Source organism: Hemiscyllium ocellatum, chromosome 8, assembly GCF_020745735.1.
Source record: "Hemiscyllium ocellatum isolate sHemOce1 chromosome 8, sHemOce1.pat.X.cur, whole genome shotgun sequence".
Taxonomy (NCBI): Eukaryota; Metazoa; Chordata; class Chondrichthyes; order Orectolobiformes; family Hemiscylliidae; genus Hemiscyllium; species Hemiscyllium ocellatum.
The window spans coordinates 67,937,380-67,963,685 of record NC_083408.1 but is presented as its reverse complement, the minus strand read 5'-3'; the positions used below and the strand labels follow the sequence as shown (position 1 = coordinate 67,963,685).

Below are 26,306 nucleotides of genomic sequence, written 5' to 3'. Positions count from 1 at the left end.
TGTGTACCCCCACCCTCCAAAAGTTAAACCCCTGTATGGCAACCCATCATTTCTCTTAAGTAATTCCTTGTTTTTTTTGGTCTGGAATTCTCCTAAAATGCTCATTGTACTTTTTTCACATGAAGAATTTTTTTTTAAGTGTTCAATTCACCCTCTACTAGTTGAATGGGACAAGGGAACACATTTAACATTTTATACTCTGTATCAGTGTTTTATTTGCTGTGAATTCTTAGTACATTTGAATATTTTTCTGACCCCACCAATATTAACTGAAAAGCCAAGGCTCTCCAGTCTTAAATTTAAGACTCAATACTCTGGTGCAACCAAGAGCTCTTCTTTGCACCACTTAAACACTGGAATTTCTTGCATATCTTTGCCACAATAATTAGACATGAGCACTAACATTTTTGAACATAAGTTTCCAACAACTTATATTTTGTTTTTGTGATTGTGTGCTCTCTTTGGATGTGTCAAAACAGCAATGTAGAACATTTCAATTTACTGAAAACCTTGACAGATTTTAAATTGTGGCTTTTTCCATGTCATGTGAACATTATTTTAGTAGCTTGTTTTTTTTTCTGTATCCTACGTGCAGTGTTTTATACTTAATTACACTAAGTTTTAATCACCTATTATTTCCTTTTAAAATTTGTCTAAATTCATTTTAATAGGTTGAGATCTGTAACAAAGTGACAAACCACTTATTTGGTTGACTTGTTTGTTACTGTAGCCTTTTGAGAACTTGTAGAGCTGACCTCTTGTTGGCATCTTGTTTGAGAAGTGATTTCCTATTTTTGAATGCTCGCAAAAAAGCCATTGGGTTAGAAAATACAGTTCCACATGTTTAGTCCTCAGCTTTCATTTGCAATTACTATGCCTCCCTTGAAAGGTTGTATTCAAACACCAGTCAAGGGCTGGTGGTGTGGAACGAGGTTGTATTCCAGTTGCTGTTCCAGGCTAACTTTTGACATTGTTTGCCAGACAAGGTGCGACGGTCAAGATCCTACAGATAACTGGTGACACTCCACAAATCCCAGAATGTCAGATTGGCCATCTGAGCATCCTGAACCTTACTCTTGATTACCTTCAAAAGTTGACTTATTGACCACAAATCCTTTTTTTTGTTTAGAGCCGTAAAGTGCAACTTTGCATAGAGGAATTTTCTTTTCCCCTTTTTTACCTGCTGTGTGTTTTGGGTTATTTCATCAATAAGTCTTTAAGCTGCCTGACCTGCTGTGCTTTTTCCAGCACCACATTCTATCCATACTCACTCTCCAGCATCTGCAGTGCTCCCTATCTCCTAAACATTTATGTTGCCAAATTTACAAGCTGTCTTTTATCAAGTTCTGCGCACTAGTGTGTTTAGTTTGTATTTTTAAAATATTGTCTTTATAAAAAACTTGATTTGGACTTTTGGTTGAGCCTACTACAATGGAAGTATTAAGACTTGAAAAACAAGTGATTTTATGTTGTGACCTATGGAGTAACCTAGCCGTATTGTGGACCTGTTTCAGGTATGGTTTTAATGTGATGGCATCAAACTAATGTTACAATCTACAAGTGTTCTCCAGTTGAGCAGTGTATTAAACTTCTTTTGTGATCATTTAATTCTAATGATATCAGGTTTCCTTTGCATACAGTTTACCTTTCCCCATTCCCCTCATTCCTAACAACAAGTTATGAAACAAAATGCATGAAATTGGTTTTAAGTAAAAATCTGACCTCTCTGACTTCAGGTTTTGCATATAATTAACTTTCTGTTAGTGAACAGTTCTTTGTGTCATCCTTGTCCTACCTTACATTTCAAATGTTGCTTTTCAATTGGAATTTTGCAGATGAACCGGCTCAAGATGTTCACAGTGCTCTTGTCAAAGAACACGCTGAATCAGTTCAAACGGTTATCAAAAAGCAAGAACCAGTGCTTGCATCAATGGAAGCTAAACTACACGAAAGTGGACTCTCAAAAAGAAAAACTGCACCTAAAAAAACAAGAGTAGAACCAGGTCAGTGTTCCTGTATTGAGTATCTCTTCATGTAAAAACATGATACTTTCTTTTAAAAAGCATCATCAATTGAAGAATTCTGTTTTTGTAGTTTCAGCTTCAGTGGAGAATCTCCCATTGAAGTCCACAGTCTATACAGCTTTGGATAATGCTGAGGGTGGTGCTCATGCTGAAAAGAGGGATACTGTGGTTGATGACAAGAACCAAGTAATCAGTAGTGGTGTGCCGAAACCCACTGCCAAAAAACAGAGGAACGATTATGATACAGGTAATCTGTTGATGCTTATCTGTTGACCAACTAATGATTTCAATCCTTCAGTACAGAATGTGGAATATTCGTGGTTACAACCATTCATACCTTTTTACATTTTAAAAAGTGGCACAGCATGTTTGCAATAAATACATTTTAGACTATTTAAATGTTAGACCATGTTGGCGTTAAGGGAGCACTACTTTTTTCTCTGTGCACAAATTGCAAATCAACAGCATACATATTTACATTAATCTGAATGTAACAAGATTTAATTAGTTTGTTTACTATATTGTTTACATCGCATTACTATATTTGTTTTTTGATTTAATATTCTTAAATGAGAAATGACGTGCTAGATAACCCTATTCTTGCCCACTTTTATAGTAATCATCTGACATGACTCTGGCTTTATTTTGAAATTGTCTGTCCTACTTTGTGCAAATTTAAAAACAAATTACTTGTGGAATGTGGACATTGACTGGTCAGCATTTTATTCCCTCGGTACCCTTGAGAAGGTGTAATGCAGCTACCTTGAATGCTGCAGGTTGATCCACAATGCCCTGAGGGAGGGAATTTGAGGTTTTTGTCCAGCAACAGTGAAGATATAATATATTTCTAAATTAGGATTGTGAATGGCTTGGAAGGGAACTTGCAAGTGATGGTGTTCCCATTTATCAGCTGCCCTTGCTTTCTAGGCGAAAGTGATCATGGGCTTGCATGGTGCTGTCTTAAGGAATTTTTGCAAATTTCTGCAGTAGACACTGCTATAGAATGGTGGAGGGAGTGGGTGCTTGTAGATGTAGTGTCAATCAAGTGGGCTGCTTTATCTTTAGTGTCAAGCTTGTGTATTGTTGGAGCTGCACCCATCCAGGTAAGTGGAGGGTATTCCATGATGCTCCTGAATTGTCTTGTAGGTGGGTTTCAGGGAGTCAGGAAGTGAGTTATTTGCTGCAGTATTCCTAGCCTCTTGTTTTTGGAGCACTGTGTTTATGTGGTGATCCAGTTGAGTATCAGCTCAAGGATGTTGATACTGGGGTTTCAATGATGGTAACACCATTTAAATCCAGGGACAGTGGTTCTTGTTTCTCATTTGTTTGACGTGAGTGCTATTTTGCACTTGTCAGGCCAAACCTGGACAACATCCAGATCTTGTTGCATTTGAGCATTGACTGCTTCAAAATCTGAGTCATCGTGAATGGTGCTGAACATTGGACAACCATTGGCAAATGTCCCGACTTCTGGCCTTTATGATACAAGGTCGTTGTGAAAGCAGCTGAAGATGGTTGGGCCTAGGACATGACCCTGGGGAATTCCTAGATCTTTGACTGACTGACCTCAAACAACTGCAACTGTCTTATGTGCTGTCCATGATGCCAACCAGCATGCAGTTTGCTGCCTGATACTCATTTGATTCTAATTTTGTCAGGGATCCTTAATTCCACACTTGGTTGAAATGTGCCTTGACTCTATCCTCACTCAGGAATTAAGTTCTTTTGTCCATTTGTTTGAACCAAGGTTGTAATGAGCTCAGTGGCCTTATCAGAACCCAAACTGGGTGTTGCTGAGCAGATATGTCTTGATACCACTGTTGATTACACCTTTCATCATTTTGTTAATGATGGAAAGTAACTGGGCTGGTAATTGGCCAGGTTGGGTTTGTCCTGATTTTATGTAAAATTTTTGACATTGTTGAGTAGATACCAGTGTTGTAACTGTATGGGAACAGCTTGGCTGTGGAAGTGCCAAGTTCTGGAGCATAGGTCTTGAGTACCTTTTACTGGAATCTTGTGATAATTGTTTGACACTATCCATTTGTCTCCACCAATTTCTTGATTTATTATGTGGAGTGAATCGAATGGCTGAAGGCTAACATCTGTGACGCTGGGGGCCACGAGAAGAGGTCATTTGGCACTTCTGGCTGAAGATTGCTTTAAAAGCTTCAGCCTTATCTTCGAATTGGTGTTCGGCTCTTCCATCATGGAGGGTGGTGATACTTGTGGAGTGAATTCAGTGAGTGTCCAGCAAGTTGTTCCGTTATCCACCAAATTTCACGAATAGATGTGGCAAGACTGCAGAGTTCTGATCTGATCAATTGATTGGGATTTAGCTCAGTCTAACACTTGCTGCTTGGCATGCAAGTAGTCCTGTTTGATCGCTTCAAGTTGACACCTTGTTTTCAGATACGCCTCCTGGCATACTCTGCTGCATTCTCTATTGAACCATAGTTGGTCCCCTGGCTTGATGGTAGTGGTCATATGGGAGCCATGAGGATGTAGATTGTGCGAAAGTATAATTCTGCTGTTTGTTGATGGCCCACATTGCCTCAGATATGCAGTCTTCAGTTGCTGGATTTGTTCAAAGCCTGTCCAAATTTAGCGCAATTGTAGTGCCACACTACATGAATGGTGTTCTCAATGTGAAGGCTGGACTTTGTCTCGACAAGGACTATGTGGTGGTCAATCATATCAATACTGTCACAGGCAGACGCATTTGCAACTGACAGATTGATGAGGATGAGGTCAAATATGTTTTGCCCTCTTATTGGTTCCCTCATCACCTGCTGCAGACCAACTCAATCAGTAGGGCTGTTGCCCAGCCACTCTATTGATGAATGTTGAAAACCCTGACCCAGAGTAGGTTTTGCATCCTTGTCACCCTCCGTGCTTCCTCCAAGTGTTGTTCAACATGGAGTACTGATTGATCAACCAAGGAGGATGACATGTGGTAGTCAACAGAAAGCTTAATGTGTAGCCATGAGACTTAATGGGATCTGCAGTCAATGTTAAGAACTCGCCAGGGTGCTGAGTCTGTACTGGCACAATGGGACAGGACATATTCAAGGATGGTGATAGTGGTATCGGGGGCATTGCTTTTGAGGTATGATTTAGATGAATGTCTCTATCAGGTTGTTGCTTGACTAGTTTGAGACAGCTCTCCCAATTTTGGCCCGCACCTCCAGTGTCAGGGTAATGGCAGTGGTGTTGACAGTTGTTGGTCTAGGGTGGGCAGTTAGTGGGTGGCAAGGCCAGTCAGACTGTGTGTAAACCCCTGTGCTGAGCCACTGCAATGTAATGTTTATATTTTTTAACAATGTCTTACACTACATGAATCACTGTAAGGTAATCCAACTTTCCTTCTTTTTATTCCCTTTTTTTGTATCTAAGATTTGTATCGAGGTACTTTGTACCTGAGGTGGCACCATAAGAGGTGTAGTTGTAAACTTGTACTTCTGTGCTTGAATACACATGACAATAAAGGGATATGCTTTTTGTTTTGAAAAATATTGCTGTGGAAGACTTTGTAGAGTCAACTGGGCTGTTTCTGCTGGTTTGTTTTCCTGTTCCTGGATGGTCTGTCCTGTTTCACTACTTGGTTGAGAATTTGTCATGATTGATGCAACAGAGTGGTTTGCTAGGCCATTGCTGATCACAGTTGAGAGTCGAGTACATTGCCGTGGCTCTGGACACATGTAGGCCAGACCAGATGATGACAGATTTCCTTCCCTGAAGAATGTTAGTTAGCCAGATGGGGTTTCCCCCATTTGTTTCATCTCCTTCAGTACCACCTCAATTCCACTTTTTTAAATCTAAGTTCAAATGTCACCATCTGATGTGAAAGATTCAAATTTTGGGTCCCCCTTTAGGATAAAATGCAACATTTTCCTCACTACCATGCATTTTGAGAGGGGGGTGGGGGTGGGGAATCACTGGACCTGAAACGAAATCTGCACATGCTGCTAGACCTGCTGAGCTTTTCTAGTAATCTGTTTTTATTTCTGATTTCCAGAATCCACAATTTTTTTTTTTCAAACTGATAGTCACCTTTTAGAAAACATTCAAGAGGAAAATGTTTGTTTGTGAATAAAAAATGAATTAATTTTGTTTGGAGATAACTAACTTGCATATTTAAGTATTGATGTATTATGTTCTTGTTTTTATGCACTTCAGGGTTGATGGATAAGTAGTTTTTCTGTATGCTTGAGTTGTAGATTTTAAACATTGATGTATTGCTAGATGAAATTGTATTTTACATGTGGGATTCATGCACAGAAACAAAAGGAATTAAACATGAAACAGAAATATTCTACTTTATTATTGAAAGGGGCTTTACAGTTGGTAATCATAAATAAAGCTATTCAATGAAGTAGTACATTAGGACATATCTTAATTGTTGTAATATCATTGCCGATTATTTCCTTCTGAAAGTTTAATGTTTATAATGTATCATCATGGGCAGTATTTTGCAGGAGAATCCTGATATTCTTTGAGTCAAGGCTCCCTAGATGAATTAACTTGTAGTAATGTTGGTGGCTTGCACTAATGATTCTCTGCTGACCTCCTGTGGCTTTTATTTGAACTGCACGCTTATGTTCTCATTATGGGGATTATGTGATTGCATCATTTGACATTTATTATTGTCAAATGCCTAAAAGAGGCAGTAATGTGCAAGTCAAATGTATTTAATCAACCTCGTCATAACATGTTATGACGTTTCTCTGGCAAGTAGTATTTGAACTTTGGAACTTCTAGTCTGAAAATGTGGGCATTATTGCTATGGCATCAGTCCCCAGGTAGGGCAAGTAAATGTTGACAAATTTGCGTGGGTTTCCAATTGGTGAAGACTGAGATTCCAGGTTTGAAATATTTTTGGGAAGGGCAGTGTGATTCCTTTATTTTTAAATATGTGATAGAATATTAAGATTGAAAGTTTTGAGAGGATGAAGCAAGTTCAGGGCATGACCTTCCCTACTTGCTTTGTTTTAAATAGTAGACTGCTAGAATCTGAGTATAGGCTGCTGCTGCACCTTTTGTCAGATGTGTTGTGGCAGTTGTCCCCAAGCCTTCTCTATCATTTTACTTTATGGAGAAACTGATGATAAGCTGAGTATTTTTGGTTTGCTATGACTTGCTCAGTGTTTCTGGTGCTTCACCTGTCACTTGAGCTGAGCTGAGCCATAATCGTGTGGTGGCAACATTATCACTGTGTAAATTCTAGTATCCCAACAGGTTAGTTTTTGACCTGCTATGTTTGAAAGGCCAAGTTGTCAGGGAAACAGATGTGTGTAGAACCAAGGCGCAGAGCAGTGGATTAAGTAAAAGTTACACACCACTTCGTGTCTTTGCTTTTCATGAGTTTGTGCATTCTTTTGAGTTTCCTAAAAAGTGTTTACCTTCTCCAGTAAATGTGATTTGATTTAAGACCACTTTTGAAAGCAATGGTGTTATGTGCGCTGAATCTTTTTTTGTGTGAGCCTGACATCCTCTGAGGTTTTAAAAAAAAATCCTGTGTAGATGTGTTGTCAAAGTTTGTGCCTCAAAACCTGAGTGAATGTTGCTTTCACACTTCATGGGCTGAAGAGCTATCTTTGTTTTCAATGAGTCCATTCATAAATATCATGTCTTTAAACAGTTGTTTTTCTCTGGATTGAGAACTGCTAGTATATCCTACTTGGTTGAGAAATTTGAGCATATATGTCAAGAGTTGCTATCTTCTGGAAGGTACATTTTAAGTAGTGTTCCCTGTTCATTTACTTTAGGCATCATCTGTTACATATAGCACTTCTAAGGAAATAACTGCAACATCTGAGGCCCTTGGCTTGGACTTCAAACGTGTTTGAATTTTATGCAGGCATTGATATCACCACCTGCTCCACCAGAGAAAAGTGAGGGTTGACTGGAACTGATTGAGACAGAGTCCTAAAGTATGGAACACATGACATTTAATATTCATCTGAAAACCTACTGGGAGGCATCACAATATTGTAGTTTAGAGCTCTGGAGTTATTGTATGAAAAGTTAAGAAACATTACATGATCAGCTTTACCTGCTGTACTAAAAGTGCATGTTTCACTACCTTGATTCACTTGGTTCATTAGGTGCTTGAAATCTGTTTTGAATAACTTTTAATGCTTGTGACAATGGATAAAATGTATTTTTATAATGAAAAGCTAGAAAGGGAAAGATGTTTTGCACTCATGCCTTTGGACTCCTCTGGAAACTGCCATGTTGCAAATTGTTGGTCATAGAGTGCCTCAAGTATTTAACTAGTGTTTAAGGAGGCACACCATCTATTAAATTAACTACTTTGTGATGCCAATTTATACTTCTTTTACAGAAAACACCGATATCAAGTTTAAGGATTTTCTTTCTTCTTTGAAAACCATGACATTCACAGAGGAAGAGGCTATCCATGTGGCTGACATTCTGAAAGAGAAAGCTAGTGTGCTTCAAGAAATTTGGCAGAAAGTAAGTGGCATATTCATTTGTTTAATTGATTTTTAAAATGAATGGAGACTAGGGAGGCTCTTTCACCAATCTTGAGTCATTCATCCAACACCTGAACATTATGTAAAGGGGATTTTAAATTTCTTTATGTGGTGTGTATCTGCTGATGTGCTCACATAGTGTGAGGTAGGTTTTTCCCATGTTTTCTGAGCCCTGAAAATACCTGCATTGTTTTGAGTACTTGGCTAACCTTGTCATTAGTATATCATAGTTTTGTTGTGGATGTAGTAACATAACATTTTTAATGCTACAGATTTACTTTAATTCAGGTCATTGTGGAATGTACAGTTTTCTAGACTGCTGTGATTTAGGTGTCTGTGTCCACTTTTAGCCCATCATATTTGTTTTGCTTTAGGTGGAATCCTGATTCCTCCCTGCTGTCCTGGGAAATGCAGCATAGGGTTATATTACTCCCCTTTTTTTATTGTGTAAGTTATTTAACACTAGATGCTTAAATTAAATTCTGGAATATGGTATATGAGAAGTCTCTGGTTGAAAGAAATTTTTGAATTTCCTACCCTAGGCAAGACTGTTCAGTTCATCAATATAGTCAAGACTGATGTCAGCAGATTTTTTGCCTGACAAAGGGTAACCTGAACATTTCCAGAGGGTCACTTAATATGTAATTAACTTTCCGGGGAAGTGGGAGATGCAGGTACACTTATAACATTTTAAAAGCCATTTGGTTAGGTAAATGAATTGTAAAGGCTCAATGGGATATGGGCCACATGCAGGCAAGTGGGACTGGCAAGTTTCATTTGGAAACTTGGTTGGCATGGACAAGTTTGTTCTAAACGTCTGTTTCCATGCTGTATAACTCTGACTAAATGAAGTACTCCTAGCTTCTGTTTCCTGTGTCTTTGTGCCATCTGTCCATCAATGCCACCCAGTCTATTTTGAATGAGTCTGGATTACTTCCTTTCATTTTGTTCCTTATTTGAAGTGAGCCCCTCTTTTAGAAAAGTCCATTTTATGATCAAAGTGTTGGCAGTTATTTCTAAAAATTTAAGTGTCTGACTTTTCTGTTTTTATTCTTTTTTCTGTAAGTATTAATTTAGTATTTGGATAGCACTTTGATTATACATCTGTGTAACAATGGCTTGTACACTCTCTCCTTCACAGAAGGTGCAGTTACAGAGCTGGTTTCCATTCCACCCTGTCCTCCCTGACCTATCACCTTCATCCCCTCCCCTATTGTACTCTATGCTACTTTCTCCCCACCCCTACCCCCCTCTAGCTTACCTCTCCACGCTTTCGGCTTTCTGCCTTTATTCCTGATGAAGGGCTTTTGCCTGAAACATCGATTTTGCTGCTCCTTGGATGCTGCCTGAACTGCTGTGCTCTTCCAGCACCACTAGTCCAGAATCTGGTTTAACTTGTTTGTCTGCTATTACAAAAGCATTAAAAAGTTGCATGTGTGACATGGGTGTTGAACTTGTTTACATTGAGCCTTTCAAGTTCTGTAAATCTCTTACTTGATGTATCTTTCGCGTAGTCCCAATAATATGCCTGAAAATTTAATTTGTGTATCTACTATTTCAATATTCTTAATAGAGGAGTGTAAAATTTTAAAACTAATCTATTTTCTTGGTTCCTAAATCTCTTTAATGTATTCTATACAAATTTCTCTTCAAGTCCATTTAGATTTCGTCTCATCACTTTGCACTGTTCTTTCTGCCAAGTTCTACTTAAGGTTGTGATCAATGTTGAACATTGGTATTGTGTTTGACCTTTCTAAAAGTTAAGTACACTTAAAACACTTTTTAAAAATATTTTGGCTGTAAATGAAGTCTTAAGGGGTTGGTTGCTTTTAAAGGAAGTTGTCATAAAACTAAAGTTAAAATTTCAATTCTGCAATTCTTGCTTTAGATTGTTCATAGATGAAGTATTTTAACCATTTTAGTCTGGTTTCAATTCTTGTTGAAACTAATACTTGAAGTGGAAGCACTTTTGCACATTTAAAGCCTAGACTTGTACTTGCACATTAGAAATGAAAAATTTGGACAAGCCAAATACAGTAAGCAAGATGGCATGGAAACAGGAATCTGCCATTCAGCCTGTTGAGCCTGCTATGTCAGTTAATTAGGTCATGGCTCATCTGCTACTGTGCAACAATTCCAACAATTCACTAGTGAAGAAATTCCTCTCAACTCCGTTTTAAATGGCTCATCATTAATCCTGAGATATCCACACCAGCCAAGGGAAATATCTTGCCTACATCCACCCATTTACATTTGCTGCAAGTTACATTCTGAAAAATAGTGACATGTTTGACAAACATGACTTCCCTTTCATAAATCCATGTTGACTCTGTCTAACCATGTGATAACAACTGGATATTTAAAAAATAACCAGTTCTAACATGATCACTGCTACTAACCTCAAAAGATCTGTAGTTTTCCATTCTCCCTCTATCTCTGTAAAAGTGGGGTTACATTTGCTACTTTAGAGTCTGGAGAGATCTTTCCAGGCACATTGAATTTTAAGAGAGCCATCAAGGCATCCACTATCTTTGTAGCTGCCCTTCTTTGCCATATTGGGATGTAGTTCATTTGGTCCAAGGGATTTATCAGTGTTCAAACAAGTTTAATTTTTCAAGTATATATTTTGTTTTACTGATGCTAATTTCTTTTGTTTCCCAAGTCCCTTGGTTGGAGATACAGAACTGTTGCTGCTGAAGAGTCCAGAATGGAGCTGAAAAAAAGCACAGCAGGTCAGTCAGCATCAGAGGATCCTCTGCTGCTTGACCTGTTGTGCTTTTTCCATCCCTAGGTCCCTTTTTGATTGCCTGGCATTTCTGGGAAATTTTCTTTATTTTCCCTCTGAACACTTGCACAAAATAATAGTTTGAGTTCACCACCAGTTCTCCACTATGAATTCTCTGATTTGCACCTGTAATGTCTACACATTTGCTCTAGTTTGTCCTATTTACTTATCACATTAAGAAGCTTTTACAGACTGCTTTGCTTTTCTTTCTTGATTGCATTCACATTTTTCTTTTCCTAATCAATTTCTTGGTTAACCTTTGGCTTGTAATTTTGCTCCCAATTCTCAGGTTTACAATTTTTTTTCTGACATTCTTGGATTCATTCTTTGGTTTAGTGGTATGTTTAAAAAATGTTATGAAAGCAATGTTCTATGGATGGTCAAAATTTGAAATCAAATCAAATTACTCAAAATCAAAACCACTTATTTGGGTACAGAACTGGATCAAAGGTAGAATACAGGGTGGAAAAGACTGGAGTCCTGTGACCAGCAGTGTGCCACAAAGATCAATTTTGGGTTCACTTTCTTTTGTCATTTATATAAATGATTTAGATGTGAACATATGGGTATGGTTAGTAAGTTTGCAGATGACACCAAAACTGGAGGTTGAGTGGACAGCGAAGGTGGTTACCTCCCAACAATAGGGTCTTGATCAGATGGGCCAATGGGCTGAAGAGTGGCACATGTAGTTGAATTTGGATAAATGTGAGGTGCTGCATTTTGGAAAGGCAAATCTTGGCAGGACTTGATGGTGAAGTCCTAGGTAGTGTTGCTGAATAAAGAGACCTTGGGGTGCAGGTTCATAATCCCTTGAAAGTAGAGATTCGGGTAGATAGGATAGTGAAGAAGGCATTTGGTATGCTTGCCTTTATTTGTCTGAGTATTGAGTACAGGAGCTAGCTGGTCATGATGCAGCTTAATACCCCATTGTTTAGGCCACTTTTGGAAAACTGCACTCAGTCCCTGCTATAGAAAGGATGTTGTGAAAGTTGAAAGAGTTCAGAAAAGATATTCAAAAGGGTGTTACCAAGGTTGAAGGGTTTGAGCTGTAGGGATCAGCTGAATAGACTGGGGCAATTTTCCCTGGTGTCAGAGGTTGACCTTTTTTTTAAAAAAGCTTTCATAAAATTGTGAGGGCATGAATAAAGTGAATAGACAAGGCCTTTTACCTGGATTAGGCAAGTCCAAAACTAGAGGACATAAGTTTAGGGTGAGAGGGGAAAGATTTAAAAGGGACCAAGTGGCAACTTTTTCACACTCAGGATGATATGGTTATGGAATGAGCTGCCAGACAAAGTGGTGGAGGCTGGTAGAACTACAATATTTAGAAGGCATCTGGATGGGGATATATGCCAAATAGGACTAGATTTGCTTATGATTTGGAGATGCCAGTGTTGGACTGGGGTGTACACAGTTAAAAATCACACAACACCAGGTTCAGAGTGATGCTCCTTCATCAGGTGATTGTGGAGGGCTCGATCGTAACACAGAATTTATAGCAAAAATTTGCAGCGTAACTGGAATTATACATTGAAAATTGATTGTTAAGCCTTTCATCTGTTAGAATACAGTGATAGTTTCACTTCTTTCATGTGTAAATCACAAAACTCTTCTTTTTAAAGTTGCATTCTCGGGTTAGCTGCTAACAGTGGTGATAGCTAGACAATATGTTGAAGGTGTTAGCCCCCTGTGTCTGTCTATGACCTGATGTTTAGATTGATTCTCATCTAATAAGTGAGAGAACAGTGTTTACATGCAGTTTTTGAGCTCAGAGTTCGACATAAATATATTAGGGCTAACACCTTCATGTGATTTACACATGAAAGTGAAACTATCACTGTATTCTAACAGATGAAAGGCTTAACAGACAATCAATTTTTCAATGTATAATTTCAGTTACATCACACTGCAAATGTTTGCTATAAATTCTGTGTTATGATCGAGCCCTCCACAATCACCTGATGAAGGAGCGTTGCTCCGAAAGCTAGTGTGCTTCCAATTAAACCTGTTGGACTATAACCTGGTGTGTGATTTTTATTTTAAACTAGATTTACTTAGGATGTCTGGATGGAATGGGTGAGTTGGACTGAAGGTTCTGTTTGTCTGCTGTATATCTGTGACTCTAAGTGCTCAGCATCTCTGGAATGAGAAACAAAGCTCCTTGCAAGGCCACACGAGCTAGGTGAAGCATTAACCTAGCTCCCCTGATACTGCCTGATCTCAGCATTTACTGCTGCAAAGAAATCATACTGGACTCTGCTTTTATTTCCAGGGATACCAGACCTGCTGAGTTTGTCCAGTACTTCTGGTATTATGTTTAGAGCGATGAAATCCACTTTTCATCTGTTTTTGATTAGCTCATTTGATTTACCCAGCCTAGTTTCACTACCAAATCACTGTCTATTTTGTGCATTATGGTATGGGAGATGTTGCATTCCTCGAAGAGGACTGAAATTTTTTTTTGATCTCTTCCAGCCTGGAGTAAAATGTGATTCAGTTCATGGGTTACAACAACAGTTGCAGGAGCAAGAGAAGTTGCTTCAAGCTTTACAAGATGAAGTTAATCTTTCAAATGATAAATGCAAACAGTTGAATCAGGTAATATACTTCATCAAATCTAACTATTATAGAGTCAGTGTGGTGCTGGAAAAGCACAGCAGATCAGGCTGCAGGAGAGTCAACATTTCTGGCATAAGCCCTTTTTTAGAAAGGTGGAGGGACAAGAGGGCTGAGAGATACATAAAGGGATGGGAGGAAGGTAATAGGTAGATGCAGTTGGGGGCTAAGAGGTCAGTGACTACACAATGTCTCTTCCCCCACAAAAAATGTCATCTTTGACTCCCAATTCCTCTGCCTCTACTGTATCTGCTCCCAGGAGGAGCAATTCCACTCCTGGACATTCCAGATGGCCTCCTATTTCAAGGATCACAATTTGCCCTCCCCTGTGGTCGATGATGCCCACCAGAGCATCCCCTTCATTCCCGTACCTCTGCCCTTGAACCCTACCCCTCTAACCACAATAAGGTTAAATCCCCCTCCCCAAAAATAAAAAGTGGTCCTCTTCTTCCATCCCACTAACCCCTGGGTGCAGCGCATTTATCCTCCGTTATTTCTGCCACATACATCTGTGGTGGTAGGGTCGGATTGTATTTCCCTTCCACACCTATTGATCTGCGGTCCTTAGATGCCATTTCCTCCATGACACTTTTTTTTTAGGGAGTCCGCCATCCTCCACCCCTGGTAGCTTCCCTTGTTGCCACAGGACATGTAAAACCTGCACCCACGCCACTTCTCTCCCCTCTATCTCATGCCCCAAAGGATCTTTTCACATTGGCAGAGATTTTCCTGCCTGTCCACCCACCTCAAGTAGTGTGTCTGTTGCTCTCGATTGGGGAGACAGGACGCCAACTCGGAGTGTTTTCAGAGAACATCTCTGGGACACTCTCACCAAACAACCCCACTGCTGTGCGACTGACCATTTCAACTCCTCCTACTCACCCCAGGACATGCAATTCTTATAAATAATTAAATCATAAACACAAAATACTTAGTGAATGTTAATCATATTTTAGAAAGCCAGTTGAAGGATAGAACTAACTAACACCAGTTTCTAAATTCTTGAATATGCATTTAAAGTTGTATATTGCAAGCACACATCTGAACTGAACAACCACAGTCTGAATCTGTTCAGAGTTCAAGTGAATGCCTAGTTAGTGCTCCTCATCTGTACACTCATATTCTAAATTATACAGTAAAGAACTCCTGGATGGAACAGTTATCAAACTGTTACAACAGGTGTAAAATGATGAAAGCTGTTGAATGCATTTGCCAGCTATTTCCAATGTCAAAGTTACCATAAATTACACACCAGGGACTTGGCTGAGGAGACCATGCAGATGGTTTGAGCTGAATGGAAGAGGGAACTGTCATGGCTGCCTCCTTTTACATAATTGCAATGTTTCTGGGAGACATACAACCTTGGGCCAATTTGGGATTTTAAGAAGAATCTCACAACAATGCTCCGCATTGTCTGAGAATTGAGCAGCTCCAGCAGACTAGTGAAAGTAGATCAGTATATTCCATTGATCCAGTTTCTCTCTGTAATTGTGGATGTCTAGCTTTTCCTCTTTTTAGCATAGTTTAAAGGCTATTTGTGTTTTGAACATTTATTTTGGCAGCATTTCAAAAGATTGTGTGCTTATGCACTTAGACCTGTGGAATAGTTCGAGGAGGGCCTTTTGCAAGTGGCAGATAAAATTTGAACGGAAAGGCTATCTTCAAGCATTGCTTCATTCTTGTTTTGATCACCTGTCTGAGAAAATGAGGGTTGATTTGACTGCAGTTTTGACTTGATTTAATTATACTTTTTAATGTTGTCTGTCATAATTTCCTAAATTTTATTAGGAATTAGTGACTGAAAAGCAGAAAGCCAATGTAGTTGAGACCAAACTAAGAGAACAACGCACTGCCCTTGAAAAAGAACTAGCAGCATTGCAAAACAAGCTGCAAGTTAGCTACCAGGATCATATGAATGAAACCCAGATGCAGGTAAGTCCAAAAAATCTTCTTTCTCATCTGTAACAGATTAACCTTGCAAAATGAATTCTGTTTCCATTATACTTTGTTTTTGAAAAACAAATGACTTGAGTTACTTGCTATTTAGAAATTAGATGTGGCTTATTGGCCCGATAAATCCACACCACATCAACCCTCCGAAGCTGACCCACCCAGACCCATTTCCCTCTGACTAATGCACCTTACGTTATGGGCAAATTAGCTTTGGCCAATTCACCTGGCCTGCACATATTTGGACTGTAAAAGGAAACCAGATTGCCCGGAGGAAACCCACGCAGACTCTGGGAGAATGTGCAAACTCCACACAGACTGTTGCCCAAGGCTGGAATCAAACCTGGGTCCCTGGCGCTGTGAGGCAGTAGTGCTAACCACTGAGCCACAATGCTGCTTTCCCCTGGATCATTTTTTTTTGGGGGACAGCAAAAGCAAGCAATCTCATTCCAAGTTACGGTATAATTCATTATTAAAATTGATTAAATTTTGTTACTTCCACGTTTATGTTGACCTTTTAATGAAGATGGTGGTTTCCTGGGTAAAAAGTACACAATTTACCATCGTTATTTTGGATTTTTAAAATTTATTTGCAAAGAACATTGTTGGGGAAACATGAAGATACCAATCCTTTCTTTATGCCTGTGTATCTAAAGTTTGATTTTTGTAAGACTTATTTTTATGTTTTTGAAATTTCACTTCTGCTTTGTTTGGAAGTGTGAATATTATCTTAATTTGCAAGATTGAGCAACTGCTTGTGCAGTTTTAGTCATAGGAAATATATTGAATGTGAGAATTAGCTCTCTTCAGCTGAGAACTGTGCTCTGCTAGACGATTACCATGTGATGCCAAAGGGAATTCAAACTCTCATGGTTTGGCAATGAGCTTGTGTATGTTTTAATGTGTAGTTTGTAGAAGTAGAATTCCTTTGCTAACTAATTTTAAACTGTTTAACTTTGTAACCTTCAGACTGTTATTATGCAATACAATGGTTATTTATATTAATAGAAATTCAGTCCCTGTCTCATGAGGGGATAACTTGGAAAATTTGATTTTTTTTTTAAAAAAAGCTACTTCGCAGTGACTGATATATTTAATCCCTACAGGCAGTTGCCAACAAATGAGTTTGCCTTTAATTTTGTGTTAAATTAAAGTATTGATTTTGGTGTTGGCAGTAAACTTTGGGAATTGATGCTTTTTCCTAGCTGGCTTTACTTCTACACATCTGTAGCAACCTTTTGCTGCTTGAAATGTATATGCAAGATTTTTTTTCATTTGTGGTTTGGTTTAAGATTTGTTTTCTTAACGGTGAAGGAAGAGTGCTAACCCTTTGCACTTGCAGCCCCTCAAGATATTTTTTCATCTGGCATAGTAAATGTTTAGTTTCTTCTGCCTTGTGAAGGTTGCCATTTTTCCATAATTTAGCCAGTGGTCTGAAATTATTTGAATACGTCTGTTAATAGACATAATACCAATTAATGGAGAGTAAAATTACTTTTCAACACTAAATGCTTAGCATCTTTTGACACTAAGGCTGGCTTTTTATTAATAAAATCTTTACTATTCTGGTGCAATGAATATCTTAAGATGCATGTTTTTGAGACTAACAGGAATAATATTTCTATAATCTGTCATCTTTTAATATGGAAAAACCATTTTAATGGTTGCGGTGTTTTTCTGCAGATCAATTCTTCTCTTGGAGAGTGCACTTTTAAAAATGTCATGGGATGTGTGTATCACTGGCAAGGTCAGCATTATTGCCAGTCTCTAATTCGTATCCAAGGTGATGATGACTACTTGCTACCTTGAAGTGCAGCCATGATGTGGAGGTGCCAGTGTTGGACTGGAGTGGACAAAGTTAAAAATCACACAATAGCAGGTTATACGCCTGATGAGAGTAGTGCTGTGAAAGCTAGTACTTCCAAATAAACCTGTTAGACTATAACCTAGTGTTATGTGTTTTTTTTTAAACTTTTGAAGTACAGCGGTCCATGTGATGCAGGTGTAGCAGTGCTATGGGAAGAATGCTTTAGAACTTTGACTTAGCAACGGTGAAGGAAAAGCTATTACAGTTGCAAGTCCATCTAATGTGCCAATGGAGAATCTGCAGGGTGGTACTTTTTGTTTTCTAGATGATGAAGGTTATTGGTTTGGAAGGGGCTGTCAAAGGTGCTTTGAGAAGTTCTTCAGAGAAGGTTTCTAGGTGGCACACATTCTGGGGTGGTGGGTGAAATCAATCTTTAAGTTGGTGAATGAGGTGCCAATCAAGCTGGCTGCTTTGTCCCAAATGGTTTTTGAAACTCCAACCGTCCAAGCAAGTGAAATAATGTATTCCATCATACTCCTGCCATGTTGAGCACATGGATGTTGAGCACATTTGAGAGTTCAGAGTGATTTAAATTTTGGAAATATTTTAAAACACTGACCTGCCTTCTAGCTGATCCACTTAGGTTTCTGGTCAGTGGTAACCTGTTGGGATATTGGCGGGGGATTCAGTAATAATAGTAAACTTGTATTCAAGATAAGATGGTTAGATTCTCTTGTTGGCAATGATTTGTATGTTCTGACTATGACTATTTCTTAGTCCGGGTCTGATTTGCTGTCTCTGACTTGCTGCATATGGAAACAGGCTATGTTTCAGTATCTGCAGAGTGTGAATGAAATTAATCCTTCATAATGACCATCCCTTTTACTCTTGCCTCATGAAGGAGGGCAGGTCATTGAAGCAGATAAGATGTTAGTCCTTGTATACTGCCCTGGGGAATTCTTAAATTGATGCTCTGGGTCAGCAATAACTCTCCTCCAATAATCATAGCAGTTTTCCTTTGTGCTTGGTGTTGACTTTAATGAGCAGGGAGTTTTCCCCAATTGCCTTTGGGCATCTTGATGTTACACTTGATGCTGTCTTGATGTCTCATCTTGTCTCATCCCTGGAGTTCAGCCAAAGTTTGTTTTGGTTCCTGTTTTGATCCAAAACTTCTTAATTAAGAAGGATTCTGCTTGAACCGAAGCTAAATTTGTTACTAGGTAACAGGTTGGTTCAGAAGTCTACTAAATTATATAATTACTAATTTAACAGAACTAAATTTCTACTGTAAATGACTAAAAAATGAACTAAGCATAAACTATAATTCAGTTAATGAAAAATATTTCCTTCAGTTTCGCCAGCTGCAAGATCAAACTGAAGCATTGAAACAAGAGAACAGGATCCTGAGAGATGCTGTGAGCAAGGCCCCCACCCAAATGGAGAGCAAGTGAGTTGCCCTGAACCCAAGAGCTAAAATATTAAGTGCAAATTAGTAATTTTGTTTTTATTATTAATGATTCATTCACAATGATTAAGAACTGATCTGGAGTCAGCAGTTGGCTCCTTGCTTAAACTGTTTTGTTTCACAAGGATAGTCCATTTAACTAGTTGCTTGTCCTGAGAAAAACAGACCCCTGTGTAGGTAAAGTAAGAGCACACTTAGGTTGACTTTTTGGTTCCGAGATAATTCAAGGAGCAGTATTTTTTTTTTTATTATTTGGATGTGTACAGCTAGGTCATTGCCTTGTGCAAAGACAATTAAAGGAAACGATTGGGCACTTCTAGTCTAAGTCAATCTGTTTGTTTGCGTCTCTCTTTCTTTCTGTATGGCCCATTCTGAGGTTAAGATAGACTGTACAGCATAATTGCGTTGGGACGAGATCACAAACTTAGCAAGAGTGCATTAGGCTGATTTTTTTTTTGTCTTTAAAAAATTTACTCCTCCTCTCCTCTTGGATGACTAAAATAGCAATCTTCTTATGGGAAACATTGATTTGAAATGCTGCTGATGTAGATTACTTAGTAATTTTTCTACACTTTGAAGATTGAAGTACTAACTGGTAAATACTCTTTACGTTAGCTGAAGACAGAATTCTCAATTTTTAGACCAGGTTCTATAGAGTTTCCAAGAAATCCATGAAGTAAATGCAGTCACAGTATATTATTAAGTGGTTTAACCAAGGCTGGCAGAAACTGCCCAGCACTTGCATGATTGTATCCTCACTAAACAGTCACCATATTTATTAAAGAATATTTCAGATATTTATGAACTGTCTGTGCAATGAGAGATTATTGGAAGAGAATCACAATGTCTTGGTAGTGGATGCATGTGACCACTTTGAACATAGCATACTTTGCTAACACCTCATGGCCATGACTGAAAAAAATTGCACCGCTGATAAAACAATTGCTTTCTTTGAGAACACTTTTGGCTGACTAGGACCTTTTGGACTAGCTTGGCAGCTGGTATGAGTTTAACTTGTTGCTGTGTTCTGGGGACCTCACTCTGAAGGAAAGCTAGTTGCTACTGATCATTTTGTTGGTCAGAAGTTTGCAGTGTTTGGTAACATCAAGTTGTTAAATATCCATAACACATGAAGATGAAACCTCATACAACAATTCAAGTATTTCAGGTAAAACCATGTGCACTTTTCTGAGTAGAAGGAAACTAGCAAAGAACTGCAGCTGTGACTTGTATAGAGTTTGATTTTTATGGACCTCAGTGATGAACAAAGCTGGATACAGCTGATGACAAAACTGTCTCTATAGATGTAATTGTTTTTGATTTGGTGTAAGCTTAATGTCTCTTGATGTTTGATTGGAATGAATGCCTTGACAAAAGAAATTTCGCAGTAGCTGCAGAGGCTCCTGTTGACCTTCCTGGAGATAATTTCACCTCAGAAATCTTAGTGAAGCAGGTTAGAGGAGAGAGGTAGTTTGTTTTCCTCTCAAAATTTTGCAGTTAGTTGCTCAGCTGTTGAACTGTGTTCTGATGTCCTTGGTTGTAAGGTGGAATTATGACCATGAGACCACAAGATGTAGGAGCACAAATTGGGCTATTCAGCCCATTGAGTCTGCTCTGCCATTCAATCATGGCTGGTTGAAATGTTACAAGATTACATTGGAATATCTCTCTGGACATTCATGTAATATTAGAGTTAAATTGCACTGACTCCACATTCTGGAAGTGAGTGGAAACTATATTCATGCAAGAAAGCAGGTGACTACCACTCCATTTAGGCAGTCATTTGCGACTTCTCCTAATATCAAATTAAACTATCATTCAATCTCTTCCATTCAGAAATGCTTTCTAGCCATCCGCTGAAGCTAGATATATCACACCTACGTTGTCTTGGGGAATTACTGATTCAGGAAATTGTCTGCATAACAATTCCCCAGGATTATGCCATTTACGTTTTACATTATCTCCAAGGATGATCTCATCCTACCGTTGTACCTGGGGGTTGTCTTACGTGGCATGTGACTTGCGTCAGTGGGCAGAATACTTGAGCATGACCGACCTGACCTGTAGAAAGGGGATGTGTTTTCTTTGTTCAGGGCCTCACTTTGATTCTACTTTGCATGACTGTGAAGAGGGTCAAAGGGGTGACTTAGCTTGTACAAGCTTTAATAGGCTTTTTAACAGTTTGTAGAAGTTGGTGTGTGTGTGAATTGCATCTAGTGTGTGTGAATTGCATCTAGTGTGTGTGAATTGCATCTAGTGTGTGTGAATTGCATCTAGTGTGTGTGAATTGCATCTAGTGTGTGTGAATTGCATCTAGTGTGTGTGAATTGCATCTAGTGTGTGTGAATTGCATCTAGTGTGTGTGAATTGCATCTAGTGTGTGTAACCTCAGGCAAAGAACCTAACACTGATAAGTTTCTCAACCCCATCTGCTTTCTCACTGTAACCCTGGATTCCCTTGACAATCCAGAACCTATATCTTGGTCTTAAATATATGCAATGACCTGGCCTCCGCAGCCGCCTTTGGCAGCGAGTTTCATAGGTTCACCACTCTCTGGCTGAAGGAGTTGCTCTTTTATCTCTGTTCTGAAAGGTCTTCCCTTTACTCTAAGGCTGTGCTTCTCTCCAACCAATTGAAACATCTTCTTAACATCCAATCTGTTCAGGCCATTAAGTATTCTGTCGGTTTCAATTTGGTCCCCCTTCATCCTTCTAAACTCCAAGAATAAACCCAGAGTCCTCGAACATTTCTGATGTTCAGCTTTTCATTCCTGGGACCATTCTTATGAAACTCCTCTGAACATGCTCCAGGGCCAGTACAGTCTACCTGAGATTAGATTACTTGCAGTGTGGAAACAGGCCCTTCGGCCCAACAAGTCCACACTGACCCGCTGAAGCACAACCCACCCATACCCCCACATTTACCCCTTACCTAACACTAAGGGCAATTTATCCTGGCCAATTCACCTAACCTGCACATTTTTGGACCGTGGGAGGAAACCAGAGCACCCGGAGGAAACCCACGCAGACACGGGGAGAACGTGCAAACTCCACACAGTCAGTCGCCTGAGTCGGGAATTGAACCCGGGTCTCTGGCGCTGTGAGGCAGCAGTGCTAACCACTGTGCCACCGTGATATGGGGCTCAAAACTACACAATACTCCAAATGTGGCCTGAACAGAACTTTATAGAGCCTCTGAAACCTGCTTTTATTTTTATATCCTCTCAAAATAACTGCCATAACTGCATTTGCCTTCCTAACTACTGACTCGACCTGTAAATTCCCCTTGAGAGAATTCTCTCAAAAGCTGCCTTAACTTGTACAAATATCTATCTCGGCAGAAATCAAAAGTACCTATTGGAACAGAGATTTTCCTTTTTTTTTCCCCCCTGCGTTTTGCAAACTACTAATCATTCTTTTAATAGTTACCTGGTGACTCTCAAAAGCCATTGTGATTTTAAAATCTTTCAAAGTTTGCGTGTTGCTTTAAAGATGTGTCATATTGAAATAAAGATTCAACAACAAACACTTTCCAGCTTTGGTGACATACCTAGGGTATTCACAATTAGTTGAAAAGATCATGACTGAGTTAGTACCTTGCACCGCATTTAGTGAGATGTTTTCTGCTGTGATAGCAATGAAGACAATACATGTAAACGGAATTGACAGAAAATTTACACAAGTGGTGGAAGACCTGCCTTACTTTGTGTGTAAAGACTTTCTTGATAACATGATTAAAACGCTATCCATTAACTATATTTTAGTACTAAGCATGTTACAAAGCTACAATTTTGAGCAGGTTTGCAATTATTAATTAATTTCAAAGATCTTAAATCAAAAACAAAATTTTCTATGGATTGCTACAGTAAGGTTTTAAAATTTTCTCTCAAACTTTTATTGCACAAACCATGCTTTTTTAAAAAAAAAATTACTGTCTGTCCATACCTTTTGAAATTAAATACTTATTCCACTAAAGGGTATCTTTTGTCTAACAGAATACTTTGCTGCATTAAGTCAAAATGCTCCATTATGTTGAAAATTTTGAGCAGACCATATGTTTGGCTTTGATTTTAGATTAGATTCCCTGCAGTGTGGAAACAGGCCTGTCAGCCCAACCAGTCCACACTGACCCTCCAAAGAGTAAACCACCCAGACCCATTTCCCTCTGACTAATGCACCTAACGCTGCGGACAATTTAGCATGGCCAATTTACCTGACCTGCACATCTTTTGGACTGTGGGAGGAAACCGGAGTAAACTCGCGCAGAAAGTCACCCGAATCGAACCTGAGATCCTGGTGCTGTGAGGCAGCAGTGCTAACCACTGAGCCACTGTGTTGCCCCAAATTTTGCCAATCCTTTACCAACATTCTACAGCTTTAGTTTATAAATAAGCATTTTTAGTATTGGCTATCAACCTGATCACTGGTCCAGTGATCACTCAGTTGCTCTCTCCGGATGCTTTTTTTTTGCCAAAACGTAAATTGTTCTGGTGAAGCAAATGCACTCCTGAAGTGCAGCTTCCACAATGACCTGCACTACGACTACCCATCATGTATCATACCACCTGCGACTGTGTGAAGCTATTCTTCAGATGTTTGTTCTGATTTGTTCCCAGAGCAAGTTGCATTCCTGTATGCTTCCCAAACCCACCTTAACAATGCCTGTTGCTGTTTCTTGTTAACCAGATGGAGATGGTGTGAAGGAAGCTTCCACAGTTTGAGAGAATTAGTTTCCCTTTTTAAAATTCCTTTTAGACAAGGTTGGTGAAGCTATTACCAATCCTAGATTGCTGACACTGATGGTGTATGTTCTTCTTTGGCCTTCTGTATGTTGTATTTTTTGTTTTATATTGACGTTTGTCTGTGAATTGAACAAAAGTATGAAAATTCACACTTGCATTTCGCAATGCAAATCAAACTGCTTATGTAATCTCTCATTATGTTCGCATATATGTCTGTTCTCTTGGATTAAAGTGCATAAAGGAGAATAAGTACTGTTTTTAAAAAAAAAAATTGCCTATTCTTTAAAGCAACTGACCTACTAATTGATTTAATTTCAATATAGGCAGTCGACAGAACTGAATAAATTACGTCAGGATTATGCCAGATTAATGAATGAGTTTACGGAGAAAACTAATCGTCTTCAACAGGAAGAGGCACAGAAAAAGAATTTGGAGGTTTCTTATGAGCAGACTGTTCAACAGCTTAAGGTATAAAAGCAGACTTGACTTCACCTGAACAAGATTTGCTGGATGAGTATTTTAGGTTAGGTCAGTGGACGCGTGGATTGTTGGAGGGACTTTCAGTTAAAATTAAAAACACAATTAAAAATTGATGGAATGAACTTGTTACCTTTCTGCTCACAACAGCTATAAGAAGTTATTCTATGCAGGCACTTTATTTAATATTCAACATTCAAAAATCCATGAAAGTATTGGTTATTTTGGGTGCTAGTTTTGAAACAAATGAAATTATTTTTGTCTTTTTCCTCCTAAATGCTTATTTGTACAAAAATAAATTAATAAATACTCCAGGTGAGCAACAACTGTGGGGAGAGAATATTTTATTAACTTCCTGAATCTGAAATCTGGGTGAAAAGTTTGGGAAACCAGTTTTGCTGTCTGCATCTTAGTTGTTAAATGGCAAATAAGGAAAAACAGATTTCATGTCATTATAATTACTTCAACTACTATAAGTTTTTAATAGCTCTCACCATTTTTTTTATTTTGCCTCCTGTGCTATGTCTCCTTGGACCCTGTCTTTCTCATTGAGTCAATCAGACATACTTCCTGCACCCATGAGGCCATGTTAACAAAATGCTGAATGTCTAATTTTCCCTTCTTGTTTTCATGGCAGCTGATATTCACAGTCTGTCTTCGGGTGTTGCTTCCTCTTATTAAATCTGTCAATATCTTTGCTTCAAAAGAACATACTCTGTTGCAATATACCTTCAAACTACCATCTGCTTTCTAAAGTGTTCTTACTACTTCATGTTGCACCCCGTCTCTACCTGAACTCAATGCTGGAAACCCTGATTCAGGGTTCCACTCCTGTCACAGTCAAAATAGCTCCTATCAGTATCATAAATGATATCATTGGACTGTGATATATTTTACTTTTGTGACTGCCTCAACCTGTCTGCCTCTAATTCAGTGCCCACCATACCTTCCAGTAATACCTTTTTATTGTTCATCTATCACCTGACTCCATTCTTCTCTAATGCTATACTTTGTGATGGCTTCTCATTCTGCTTAAGCACTGTTACCTCTGGTATAGCCCAAGAATCTGGTCTTGGCCCCCACATATTTCTCATTGGAGTGCTGATCAATCCATCATGTTATCTAAAAGCACAGCAGTAGTTTTCAAATATATGCTGATGTCATCTAGTTCTACGCTCCCCCCTCAACTTTTCACCATTGCTCAATTATCAGACTACCTATCTGACATCCAGTACTGGATGGACAGAGACTTCTTCATACAAAACTTTTGTGAAGACTAAACTTGTTTTCCATTCCTGCTCTAAACTCTGTTTGAGTAGCTAACTCTTTCTGACAGTGAGACTAAAGTAGATTTTTTTGTAGCCTTTTGTGTCAACCTGAGAGAAACTTCTGTTAATGTATTTGTGCCACTACCAAGGCCACTATTCCCAACTGTATATTATGGTGCCTGTACTTCTGAAATCCTTCGTTGTACCTTCATTTACCCCAAGACTTCTCCCTTCCAGCTCACTGCTGATTTCCTAGGTGTGAGGTCATATAAAACTGGTCATCTGAATTTGCTGTAAGTCCCATTCCCCCCCCCCCCCCCCCCCCCAAGTACTTCTCATCACTGGCTTGATTTGTCTCCTATTTGAGTAGTGCCTTCAATTTAAAAACACGTTCTCCAGTTTATGAATCACTTTTTTTTTGTGTGACCTTGCCACTCCCTATCTGTCTCTGTCCTTTTGCATCATCAGTTTCTGGCCAGTGAACATCCCAGATTGTAAAACTACTTCACTAGTGGTGATTGCAATTTCTGTTGACTTGGTAGTAACACCTCTGCTTGGCTTTTCTTTCAAATCACTCACTTCTTTCAAAGTTGCCTCTTTGTCTGAGCTTCAGGTCAGTGGTCTCGTACCCATAGTGACCTATTTTGTTACAGTGCGCCTGTGCAGCTCCTTGGG

General features: G+C 39.0%; 1 protein-coding gene across 4 annotated transcripts in view; it reads left to right on the top strand.

Annotated features, from left to right (window-relative positions):
* Positions 1-26,306, top strand: part of ktn1 (kinectin 1) — a 139,763-nt gene that overhangs the window by 39,106 nt on the left and 74,351 nt on the right. For all 4 annotated transcript variants that reach the window (XM_060829129.1, XM_060829128.1, XM_060829127.1 and 1 more), the window contains 7 exons: positions 1,836-2,003; positions 2,095-2,271; positions 8,371-8,501; positions 13,782-13,904; positions 15,711-15,854; positions 19,032-19,126; positions 24,210-24,354. In XM_060829129.1, coding sequence (XP_060685112.1) covers positions 1,836-2,003; positions 2,095-2,271; positions 8,371-8,501; positions 13,782-13,904; positions 15,711-15,854; positions 19,032-19,126; positions 24,210-24,354 — 983 coding nt within the window. The remainder of the gene's footprint in view (positions 1-1,835; positions 2,004-2,094; positions 2,272-8,370; positions 8,502-13,781; positions 13,905-15,710; positions 15,855-19,031; positions 19,127-24,209; positions 24,355-26,306) is intronic.